Raw genomic sequence first — 13,311 nt, 5'->3', positions numbered from 1 at the left:
GGAAAAATTCTACGAATGCGAAAAACATATAATCTGACGATTGTGGATTATATTTTATAGTGATGTTCCGAAACTGATACGATTCTTAATTATAGAATTATCGAAGCAGATCTGTTTACAATAAAATAATAATAATGTGTTTGTTTACTATCTATTGGGTGCAACGCTTTGATTATTTGTTGTGTTGTAAAAATTAGTGAATTTAATGCAATAAGGATGAAGATGAAGATACTTATTTTTTTCCTTAAGCTGTTTTTATATAAATAAATGATTCAGGTTTTCATATATATAATTCTGAAGTTTTGTGTAGCGATTTCTAGACACTCTGTACCACCGTGTGTGTTATCAATCAAGTATGTACATTTTTGCTTCACAGAGAAGATTAACAAAGACACCAATTCAAATATTCAAAAAGCTAATAGAGAAACACAATACCAGGGCATAGTATTCAATGCGCATGATCGTATTGACGGAAGTCAGCTGCTTCAATAGTTACTGTTTGTTTAGTTAATTTTGTGTAAAAGTTCTAAAAAATGGTTTGATATTGTTTTATTTGCAAGGAATATTTTAAAGTAGACATGTATCACAGCTTAGTAAAAGTTTAATTATTAAATAATATTTATTAAATGACTATTATTATGTTTTAAAAACGCGACAGGATATTGTATTGTGTATTAAGACATGCGCATTAATAATCATGATCCGCCATTTATTATCCTTCTCAATCAACTTGGATACAAGATTCTCACTCTCTGTTGCCATTGCCAGTTAGAACATTTTCAAAAGTACCATCAGACGGTGTTACGTTCTTATATTATATTTTTTAATGTTACCTGTACAGAAGCGCACGTTATTATCATATCAATTATTTTAAATGAAGTAATTGATGGTAATGTTTTTTTCCAATTTCATACAAATACGACAAACTTTGTCGAAGTTCTCCATTTCAAATGAATCCATTTTTCAGGCATTAACCCAAAAGTAGGGGTTCATGAATGTTGTTTCCCAGATTTAAAACAGAAAATGTTTCATATTCAAATTAAATCAATTTTTGGTCTAAATCAATTAAAACTTTTTAAAAATATTCGGGTTTAAAAAATATTATTTATTTTGGTATTGAAAAATGTACTCTTCATTATTCAAATTAAGATGAGAATTTCTGTGGGCTGTGTTCATGTATTTTGTTAAAATATATCATCTGACCTGCTGTAATAAAAATAATAGCTTTAAAACCTCCCAGAACTGTTAAAAATTTCTTAAATTGGGCACAAATATTTTTGAAAATAAGGCCATTTATCCTTTCTCGGTTACATGAATAGATTTGTGCAAAAATTCTACAATGTAGAGAGAAGTAAGGATCTTTTATTTGTGTTGAGGGAATAAGTTTGCTATGGTCATAGCAAAGGGGCCAAGGATAAGCAAACCTGCAATCCCCTGAACCTGAACTTCTCATGCATTTAGCTGGTTAAAAATGTGCCAGAATAACGTTTTTTATGAAATTTTTAGGGCAAAACCTGATGTACTCCACTCTAGTCCAAAAAATTCTTCCTCTTTGGACCAAAAGCTACATATACCCAAAACAGATACGGATATTCGGAAAATTTGAAGTCTGTAGGAAATTGCTATTTCTCGTCTAAAAATGAAAAACATTAGAAGTCTGTAAAAAATTGATATTTATCGTCAAAAAAGAAAAATGTTTTTTAATAAATCGAATTATTATTATTATTATAACTATAAATTAGAAACTAATAGTCTTTATAATTTCATTTACAAAAATATTTAAATTTATAAAAAATTATTATTTAATTTTTCTGCCATTTAAATTTAGTTTTACATAAAATTCTCGCTTGAATTTGTATGTGTTTTTGAATGAATTTTTAATGCTATTTTTTGAATAAATCTTTTACCGCACACTTCACATTTATATGGTTTTTCACCCGTATGACGGCGTTCATGATTAATCAAAATTGCCCGTTCATAAAAGGCTTCTGGACAAAATCTACATTGATGTTTTCTTTGATTTAAATGTACACGTTTAATATGGGTTTTTAATCTTTCTGCAGTCTTATATGTTTTATCACATTGATCACATGCTTCCGGTCGTTCAGTTGAATGACTTCTTAAATGTTTACTTAAATCGGCCCTTGAACGGGCTGCATGTCCACAAATATTACATAAATGATTACGTGCTGGTGGTTGATTCTCATGTATATATTTAATATGATTGGATAATGTTTGCTGACGCAAGAATGTTTTTGAACATATTTCGCATTTAATTTTTTTACGTTCTTTATGGATCACCAAATGAAGTTTTATATTTGTTTTCAATACTGATTTACCACAAATATGGCATGCTACATACAATTCTGTACATTTATGTGCTTCTTTAATATGACATTTTAGATCTCGTTTGTCTTCGAATGATTTGTCGCATCGTGGACATTGTAATAATTTTAATGAATTTTGTTTACATTTATGATATTTTAATTTATAAATATTTTTTACTACTTTGTTGCATTTAGTGCATGTCAGATTCAATGGATTGTGCATCAATTCTTTATGCTTCTTTAAATGGATTGGATGATAACTTTTTACCTTACATTTATCACATTTTAACGCTTTCGCTCTGTGTTTACTATGCATATGTTGACTCAATCCCTAAAATAATTTTATTTATTAGGAGTAATATAATTTTATCTTAGTTCAAGCAGTCATATATCAGAATCTTCTCAGTTTCCCGGGCCCCAATTCGGACTCTGGAGATGTCAAGATTCCAAGCGAGGATAACCTTTGAATGTTTCGGGGATCTGAACCGCCTGGCTAATGAATAACACAAGCAGACTGATCTGGGTACCGGGAAGTCAAAATTATTTGAAGAAGCTATGTCTTATCATTAAACATTTCTGTAAAAAAATGGCACGTTGATAAGATTCGCCACCCCTGCTCTATAAACTAAATTGAAAATATATATATTTAAATCGCCTCCTTATGTATTGACAGAAATATAAGAAACAATAGAATTCATATAATTTATTTTTAATTTTGACTCTAAAACTGTAGATACTGAGTTGACTATTATTGCTTAATGAGTTTAAATTTGTATGATTGCCAAATACTTACCCAAGTTTTTTTAAATTCTTTATTACACTTATCACAGTTTAAAGTTTCTGTGGCATTTTCATCATCTTGAATATCTTCACAAATATCATTTTCCTCTTCAGATTTAAAAATTTGTATTTGATTTAATTCCGGTTTGTTCGTTTCTAATTTTTCTGAATCATTTTCATTATGAGCAATTTCAATGGTTACATTTTCCAAAGTATTTTCATTTTTAAAATTTTCGTAAATATCTTCTTCTTTGATATCTATGAAAGTAGTATCATCAATATAATCATCAAATTCTTCATCCTTCACGTTATCAAGATTATTTTCATTATTCGATAGATTAATTTTATTTTGTTTAATAATTTGTCGAAATGTATTGTCTGAATTTTGACATAATTGTTTGAAACTAACGGTATTTTGCAATTGTAGAAAACAAGACTGGCATATTTGTTTTGGTAGATCATCATTTTCCCAAATCTATAATTGGAAAAAATATCTTTTAAATCTTCTAATTACATGAATTATAAATTTTTTATAGTAATGACTGCTTTTATAGTAATATCAAAAAACTTTGATTTAAATAGATTATAACTTCAATTATCAGAATATTTTGGTGTAATCTTAGAATTTACTAGGATTATTTTTCATCTTCAGTGATCATAATTTATTTACTTAGTCAATTTATCTGAAATTTTATATGACATTTCCTGAACACTCTGTAATATTGTGTTTTAGCGCCAAATATTAGGCAATGGCTTATTTTTAAATGTTTATATTACCTGTACTGAAGCACATTCTATTATCATATCAATTATTTTAAATGAAGTAATTAATAAGAATGTTTTATCGAATTTCATACAAATACGACAAACTTTCTCAAAATCAGACACAACACATACATTCATTTTTCAAATCGTTTTACGTGTTAACTAAAAATTGATGAATTGTTAACGAATGTGGATTGTTGCGTTTTAACATAGATTCATTCAAAATTAAAATAATTCTGGGCATACAATCAATAGAAATTAAACCTAATTTTGTAATTTGGGCCTTTCAAAAAGAAAAGAATTGATAATATTTGGCTAACAAACGTAGATTAAAGTAATTTTTGTAATATTGCGATTTTTTATGTCTATACATGCAAAATAAGAAACTGACTGACTGATCGATCAACGCACAACTGAAACCGCTGGATCTAGAAGCATGAAATTTTCCACAAACGTTCCTTAAATGTCTTAACTTTGCACTAAGAAGGATTTTTTTTTGGAAATTCATTCCCTAAGAAGTTAAAATGATGGTTGAATGTTTGTATGAAATTTGGTCAATTTTGAAGTTAGAAATGTAAAAATTGATCTTTGTGCCCATAGTTGGAGACAAACGTTTACTGTATCAATTTTTTATGAAAATTCATTCTTTCAGAGAATAAAATAGGGGATGAAATTTTATATGAAACTTCGTCATATTTTAAGTACTTATTTGTATTTAAAATTGAAGTTATACAGCGAAGTGGGTAGGTAACTGCTAGTTAATAATAATAATTAAGGAAATATACTAAATATACAGTCGATCATGATAAATTTAGACGCCCATGTTGGTTGTTAGAATGAAATTATTGAGGCGATACCAAGCTATTGGGGGACAATTTTTGTACTATTTTATCCAGTTTTGTACTATTTTATTCCAGTGCCTATGAAGATGCCACTCTGCAATTATTGAGATTACTTACCTTAGTAGGATCGGGTTAACATAAATTGAGGTTACATGTGTTAGCCTATTTTTGGTGGCTTGGATTGAAAAAAATATGTTATTGAGAGTGGCGAAGAACGAGAGAGGTTGTCTTTTTTCATAAATGCCTTTAATTTTAAAACAATTAAAAGTACATAAAATTTGTCTATCATACATATATATAATAAATAGTCTTTGATGACATCGGTAAACAAAATTCGGTTCTGTTCTCAACGAATATTTATTAAATTTTATCATCCAAGCCCGTACGGACGGGAAGGGAGTATTTTGGAGGTCAACGTCTCCCCCATAGAGAATCTCGCAACATACATTTGAACTAACAATATATTCCTAACTACTTATTGTCTTAAAGTGAAAATACCTCGAAAATTAACATTTCGTTGTTAATTTTGTTTTAACACAGTCAATTTTCTAGATCTGACGCACTTTTCAATTTTCGAGCGCCTTTTCCACCATTTTGTATCATTTGGTCTGTTCCAAAATCCAAGTTAGGTCTACTCACGTATGATTTTGCATGCCACTGATCATGCGCAAATAAAACACAATTGACTTTTTGATCTTGAGACTGTTGACCATGAATATTCGTCACTTTTTGTGTAAAAAACCACGCATTGAAATTATTGAAAACAAATGTGTGAGTAAAATAGAGATGTTGTTAAAATTAATATCATAAGAATATCAATCAGAGGAAAAAACGCATTGCCGGGCAGGATGTCATAAATTCACCCGAAGCACTCAATATTTGCAATTAAGATGCGTTTTCAAATGTCTACCAAATGGTTCCCGTTCTGACAGTTTTACCTGTGACAACAGCGAGGAATGACTGCTCGTTTTCAACTTTGCGTCTTCTCAAAACATAATTTAGATCGATAATGTCTGAAGATCGACTAAATGGTTTAGCCTCGCTCAACAATGTACATCGCGATGTAGAGGTCGATAAACACAGAGTTTTGGAAAAGTTTTTTTCTGTATCTCGCAGAATTAACTTATTGAAAAATAGATTCTGAATATTACATTTTTAACATAATAAAATGTTATTTTACTCGAAAAAATCGTTTCATATTTTTATTGACTTTATGACCTAACATGATGAACAAAAGTTTGAACCCCTCCCACTTGGTTGATTCCTGTGCACGGACCTGCTACCATCTAAAGCTAAACAAACAATTAGCTTTGTATAAAATTCTCGCTTGTGTTTGTGTGTGTTTTCATATGAACTCTCAAAGCAACTTTTTGTGTAAATCTTTTATCGCACACTTCGCATTTATGTGGTTTTTCACCGGTATGACGTCGTTCATGATTCACCAAAATTCTCCGTTCATAAAAGGCTTGTGGACAAAATCTACACTGATGTTTTCTTTGATTTAAATGTACATGTCTGATATGTTCTCTTAAATGATTTAAAATCTTATATGTTTTATCACATTGATCACATGCATACGGTCGTTCGGTTGAATGAGTTCTTAAATGTTTACTTAAATCAGCCCTTGAACGTGCTGCATGTCCACAAATATTACATAAATGATTACGTGCTGGTGGTTGATTCTCATGCATATATTTAATATGATTGGATAATGATTGCTGAAAAAATGTTTTTGAACATATTTCGCATTTAATTTTTTCACGTTCATTGTGGACCACCAAATGAAGTTTTATATTTGTTTTCAATACTGATTTACCACAAATATGGCATGCTACATACAATTCTGTACATTTATGTGCTTCTTTAATATGACATTTTAGATCTCGTTTGTCTTCGAAGGATTTGTCGCATCGTGGACATTGTAATAATTTTAATGAATTTTGTTTACATTTATGATATTTTAATTTATAAATATTTTTTACTACTTTGTTGCATTTAGTGCATGTCAGATTCAATGGATTGTGCATCAATTCTTTATGCTCCTTTAAATGGATTGGATGATAACTTTTTAACTTACATTTATCACATTTTAACGCTTTCGCTCTGTGTTTACTATGCATATGTTGACTCAATACCTAAAATAAATTTATTTATCAGAAGTTATATAGTCTATGAATTCCATCAAGGATAGTCTAAGAATGCTTCGAGGAACTGAACCTCCTGGCACAGAAAAAAACAGTCAGAATGAGTTGGGTACCGGACCACTCTGGTGTTAAAGGCAATGAATCAGCGGACTCGTTGGTTTGAGAGGAGCCGTCTCAAATGCCCTTTTCACTGTAGATACTGAGTTGACTATCATTTCTTAAACTGCTTACATTTGTATAATCGTCAAATACTTACCCACGCTTTTTTAAATTCTTTATTACACTTATCACAATTGAAAGTTTCTGTGACATCTTCGTCATCTTGAATATCTTCACAAATATCATTTTCCTCTTCAGATTTAGAAATTTGGTTTAATTCCAGTTTATTTGTTTCTAATTTTTCTGAATCATTTTCATTATGAGCAATTTTAATGGTTACATTTTCCAAAGTATTTTCATTTTTTATATTTTCGTAAATATCTTCTTCTTTGATATCTATGAAAGTAGTATCATCAATATATTCATCAAATTCTTCATCCTTCACGTTATCAAGATTATTTTGATTATTCGATAAATTAAATTTATTTTGTTTAATAATTTGACGAAATTTATTGTCTGAATTTTGACATAATTGTTTGAAACTAACGGTATTTTGCAATTTAAGAAGACAAGACTGGCATATTTGATTTGGTAGGTCATCATTTTCCCAAATCTGTGAGTAAGAAAATTAAATAAAAAGATTGCGGTCGTAGGACCCCCTTTAGGAACGAAGTTCCTTTACATCCACAACTAGTTATGCACATAACTAGTTGTGGATGTAAATAGTTAGTTGTGAAAGTAAAGTGAACATATCGTGGTTGCCGTGGATATGACACACACACACACACACACACAAAGCATATCTCACACCATTATGAATTTTGCCAGTTTTTTCACCATGACAAGCCGCGTTAAGGAACTTCGTTCTAAAAATCTATAATTGGAAAAATTAACTTTAAAATCTTCTATTTACATTAATTACAAATTTTTTTATAGCAATGACTGCATAATTTAGAAATCAAAATAAATATTTTTTGTAATTATTAAACTATTCAAAAAATAATTTTTACAAATAGGCAAAAAGGTTTTCAATTTTTGCCATAAAAAATATGGTTGAATAAACAAATCTGCTTAGTACATTGTAATTAGCTCAAATAATTTTTAAATTTATATTATATTTAATTTTGTATATTATTATTTATTATTTTGGTATATACATTATTTTTAATCTTCAGTGATCATGATCATAATTTATTTGCTGAGACAAATTCTCTGAAATTTTGTATGGCATTTCCTAAACTCTCTGTAATACTGTGTTTTAGTAGTAAATGAATTATATTTAAATGTTTATATTACCTGTACTGAAGCACAATCTATTATCATATCAATTATTTTAAATGAAGTAATTGATAAGAATGTTTTATCGAATTTCATACAAATACGACAAACTTTTTGAAAATCAGTCACAACACATGTATTCATGTTACAAATATTCGTATTAACTAAAAATTGATTGTCAACAAAAGTGGATTTTTACATTTAAACGAAATATTTTAAACATACATTAAATCAAAATTAAACTAATTCCGGGCATATAATCAATAGAAATTAAAACTAATTTTCTATTTTTGACCTCTCAAGCAGGAAAAAATTGATAATATTTGGCGAATAAAAGTAGATCTCAGCAATATTAGCCTAGTAACTTTATACATTACAGTCTGCGTCAAATCCGGTAGTTCTGATTTTCCGCACCCTTGATTATGGTGTGGGCCTAATGAATAATCCAAGTTTGTGACCTCAAGCTCCGAGCGTAACTTTGTCAAAAATCGAAAAAACTGATTATTTCGTTTTTTTTCTTCAGATTTTGGCGATTATAACTGTGAAGACCTAGTTTTTGATAGTACCTTTTCAGGATGTTTTTCAAAAGAAATAGACTAAATTTGTTACAATATGAGATAAGAATTGTCTCTGTAGACCCAATAGTTTCCGTGATAAAGCGTCTCAAATTTTATCATTTTCTTTAATTACTATATATATACATATCAATTTTTAAAAAAAATAATTTTTAAAAATGTATCATGAGCTTGCGTTACCTCCAAATCGACAGTCTAAGGTATGGGAGCTTTCTTGGGGTCCACTTAACGTCCTCTATGATCTTTTCTACCCCCCACCGCCCAAATCGTCAGATTAATATATTTCCGTTATCAGAGATACTAGTTTCAATATCTCAATATCTGACACGCTCGAATTACGCGAAGAGTCTGTTTTTATTACATTTTCTAAGGCCTATAAGTCCTTTCCCCATCGCTAAATTGAAAAGATTTATAGAACCTTTTTTTCTTAAAATAATGGCAAACAAATCTAAAAGATCTCGATAACGCTCGAGTTACTACTACACATTTAGCATCCGGGGCTTTTTTATTAAAATGTTTGAAGAATGGACACGCATACAGTGGATGATTTCGACAAAGTTTGTCGTATTTGTATGAAATTTAATATAAAATTTCTAACAATTACCTCATTTAAAATAATTGAAATGATAATAGAATGTGCTTCTGTACAGGTAATATGAATATTTGAATACAGTTTGCTCACGCCACACGCTGATTCTATTGTGCATGTACACATCAGATAAATATGTATTCAATAGAGAATATGGCACTATGGATTGCGTTTGTTGGGTGAAACAGACATCACAAATTCAAAGTTCAGGAAACGTATGAAAAAGGAAAAAATAAGACTACTGCTATTGGCATCCGCCACGGATATCCGTGCTTTTAATTATCACAGGGTCGACGCCTCTTCAGGTGAACGCAAGGGCTAAAAAACGGGTAGATCTGTGCTCGATCCCATGAAAGTCATGGCCAACCCGTGGTTCACAGGGTAAGACCACGCGAGAGAAAATTCTCAATCCGTGAATCAAACTGTACCTATACCCATGGGTAAACGTGTCTGAAATTATAGGCACGGATATATTATATATTACTTATGTAAATTATAGGCACATCCGTGGCGAGTGGAAATAAACACTTCGGAAAATTAATTAATTTAACACTTTTTGCGTCTAAATTCGCTCTAACATTTTAAAATGATTTAATTTAGAAAAATCAAAAAAGGTCGTAAATTCAAATTAAGTTAATAGGCGCTTTAGATTTAGTTAAAAGATTTTCTAAAAGCTGGTTTCAACTAACTTTTCTCATTCATAGATTTGGGAAAATGATGATTTACCAAATCAAATATGTAACGTTTGTTTTCTTCAATTACAAAATACCATTAATTTCAAACAATTATGTGAGAATTCAGACAAAGCATTTCGACAAATAATTCAGCAAAATAAAATTAATTTATCGAGTAACCAAGATGATTTCAATAACATAAAAGATGAAGAAATCGAAGATTATACAAATGATAATTCTGTGATAGATATCAAAGAAGAAGATATTCCAGATAAAATCATAAAAGAAAATGTAAAACTTAGAATTGATCACAATGAAAATGATTCTAATAAATCGGAGACAAACGAATTGCAAATGAAAAGCAAAGATAGATCGGAATTGCAATTACGCAAAAAAACCAAAAAAATTGTAACATGTCATATTTGCGGTAAATCAGTAACGAAAAAAAATCTAGGAAGTCATATGGTAATTCATACAGAACGTGAAAAAGTTACATGTGATATCTGTTCAAAGACATTCATGCATCAAAAAACGTTAAAAAATCATATTAAACAAGCACACGAGAATAAAATACCAGAACGTAATCATTTATGTAATATTTGTGGAAATGCAACGCGTACTGCGGCTGATTTACGTAGACATTTGATATTACATTCCAACGAACGACCGTACGCATGTGACCGTTGTGAAAAAACGTATCGACGTCCAGAAAATTTAAAAGAACATATCTTACATGTACATATAAATCAAAGAAAGTTTCAATGTACATTTTGTCCACAAGTTTTCCATCAAAAAAAAACTTTAGTTCAACATGAACGACGCCATATGGGTGAAAAACCACATAAATGTGAAGTATGCGGTAAAGCATTTACACAAAAGCCTGATTTACGAAGACATTTGTTAACACACTCAAATGAACGTCCGTACGCTTGTGAGCGTTGTGATAAAAAGTATCGACGTGCAGATCATTTAAAAGAACATATCTCACACGCGCATTTAAATCAACGAAAGTATCAATGTACTTTATGTCCACAAGCTTTTCATGAAAAAAGAACTTTAGTGAATCATGTACAAAAACATATCGGCGGAAACTCTCATAAATGTGATGTGTGTGGCAAAGTTTTTGTCCAAAAAACTGCATTAAAAATTCATGCAAAATTACATACAAACTTAAGTGATAGTCTTACGTAAAGCTAAGTTTATATAGCAGCGTTGTAATATAATTTTTTAAAAACAAGAGCGCATGGAGATTAAAATTGTTCGGGTATATTACATAACGCCGCAGTAAGTAAGCGCTAGTCACTGCCGATAGTACATTACATTACATTGTAGGAAAGGGGTTGTTTCAAATGCCCCCTTTCATCCGAAACTGTCATTACCATAGCTAGATGCTCCATAATTTACCGAATTAAGAAATGGCTACACAAGCTCATTTTGATTACTGAGACTTTGCGCAGGGCATGCGACAGACCAAACTATAAATAACCACAGTTGAGAAGGGTAACTAACACCTTCATAACATGGGAATATCTGATGATCCCACTTGTAGTGCTTGTATGCGTTATGCATGAATCTGCCCTCGACTTAATCATACAGCTTAAAATTGAATCACTTACCCGGAGACGTGTCGCCTTCGGATGACAGATTGTTGTCAAGGAAGTCACAGAGAATAATTGATTTCACAAAAATTACCTTTATTTATTACTTAAGTTTTCATTAACGTGTCATGTAGCTACAAAAAATTAAAAGAAAACTTAGTAAGTCGTGGTAGACAGACAAATGGTTTCTTTTGTTTGATTATTGGGAACTCAGTGCAGTGGAGAGTGGAGACTTTAGACCCAGATGAAAAATTAGGGAACGATTCATGTTACACAAAAATTTTGTATTTTGAAATAAGAAATTATGTTTATAAGGGGTTGACTTGATATTACGGATTGTGACTTGAATGACAAAGTAGAGAAAATAGTACTCCATAAGGGTAATTAGCCTTATTCCTCTGAAGATTTTGGGGGTACGAATTCATTTTATGAGGTTATGATCTAGATGCAAATCATCAACATAATAAAAATTAGTACATACAAAAGCATAATTTTTTGCTATATTTGTATTTAAATTATTAAATAAATTATAAAATACATTCAATTAACTAAATCAATATATTTAATTCTTGATTGACTCTAGATCATAACCTCATAAATTGGATTTGTACCCGAACCCCTCCCCCAAAGTCTTCAGAGGGAAAAGCTAATAATGAATTGAAAATATATAAAAACACACCGGCTATTTTAGAAAAGCATGCTTTCGAAGTTTCTCGCGAATATTATGTTCTTAAACGTTTACATATTATATTTTACATTTAATAACTGAGGAATAGTAATTCTCATTCCGAAAAAAATTTCTCAAGTTATGCAATCCTCTTGAGTTACTCTCTCAAAATTCAATGGAAATATTCAACCCATGTAGCCTTTAAACAGAAATAGGCGGTTTATGTGCATTCGGTGTTATGCAGCCGAACCAAAATATTTTGTGTCTAACAGAAAAGTTAATTAAAAAAGCGAAGTCTTATTTTTTTAATATTTGTTAATGAGCGAACGAGCAAATTTTCTGCTAGATATTAAATATTATAATAATGTAAAAAAAAAGAAAGCAAAATAAGCGAATGCGCATTAAAGTGGCTATGTCTACTGAACAAGTCCATTACTACTTCAAAAAGACTCACCCAGTATATTACGATATAAGAAACATAAACAAATTCCCTAATTTTATGGTTCATACGTGAAATGCTTTAAAAATGGACACATCTGCTGTAACTGATTTTGAGAAAGTTTGTCGTATTTGTATGAAATTCGATGAAAAATTTCTATCTATTTCTTCATTTAAAATAATTGATATGATAGTAGCATGTGCTTCTGTACAGGTAATATAAATATTTATCTTGGCATGTATTTACGTAAAAAACAATTTTTTCTCAAATTTTCAACGGCCGTAACTTGATCAATTTTTAAAGCACTAGGGGAAGGATAATAGAAAAAAATTTCAAAGTAATTTTGATGTATTTCAGCAAATTTTCTTACAATGCATATTTTTTGAGTTTGTGATTGAGAACCAAAAGTATGTTTTTAAAGCTTTTACTAAAAAAGGGTGGCAAATTTTAAGCGTTGCTTAGTCGATTATCTTTTTTGGTATCAACTATTTCCATCTGTAACCAGATTAGTACATACTTTTTATAACATGCATA

At 30.2% G+C, this 13,311-nt stretch overlaps 2 protein-coding genes across 3 annotated transcripts in view; both read left to right on the top strand.

The window, feature by feature from the left end:
• The window catches only part of LOC123290981 (zinc finger protein OZF-like), a 30,418-nt gene that overhangs the window by 14,540 nt on the left and 2,567 nt on the right, over nt 1-13,311 (top strand). Inside the window, exon 1 of one of the 2 annotated variants that reach the window (XM_044871391.1) lies at nt 12,789-12,990. The exons of the other annotated variant lie outside the window; for it this stretch is intronic. Coding sequence (XP_044727326.1) covers nt 12,865-12,990 — 126 coding nt within the window. The 5' untranslated portion in view covers nt 12,789-12,864. Of the gene's footprint in view, nt 1-12,788; nt 12,991-13,311 lie in introns of those variants that run through there. 2 annotated transcript variants of the gene reach the window in all.
• LOC123291017 (zinc finger protein 16-like) lies at nt 10,350-11,735 on the top strand. Its single transcript, XM_044871438.1, has one exon. It carries the CDS (start codon nt 10,428-10,430, stop codon nt 11,262-11,264), a length of 837 nt encoding a protein of 278 aa, XP_044727373.1. The 5' UTR covers nt 10,350-10,427; the 3' UTR covers nt 11,265-11,735.

Source organism: Chrysoperla carnea, chromosome 1 (genome assembly GCF_905475395.1).
Source record: "Chrysoperla carnea chromosome 1, inChrCarn1.1, whole genome shotgun sequence".
NCBI classification, from domain to species: domain Eukaryota; kingdom Metazoa; phylum Arthropoda; class Insecta; order Neuroptera; family Chrysopidae; genus Chrysoperla; species Chrysoperla carnea.
This window is presented reverse-complemented; position numbering and strand designations above follow the sequence as displayed.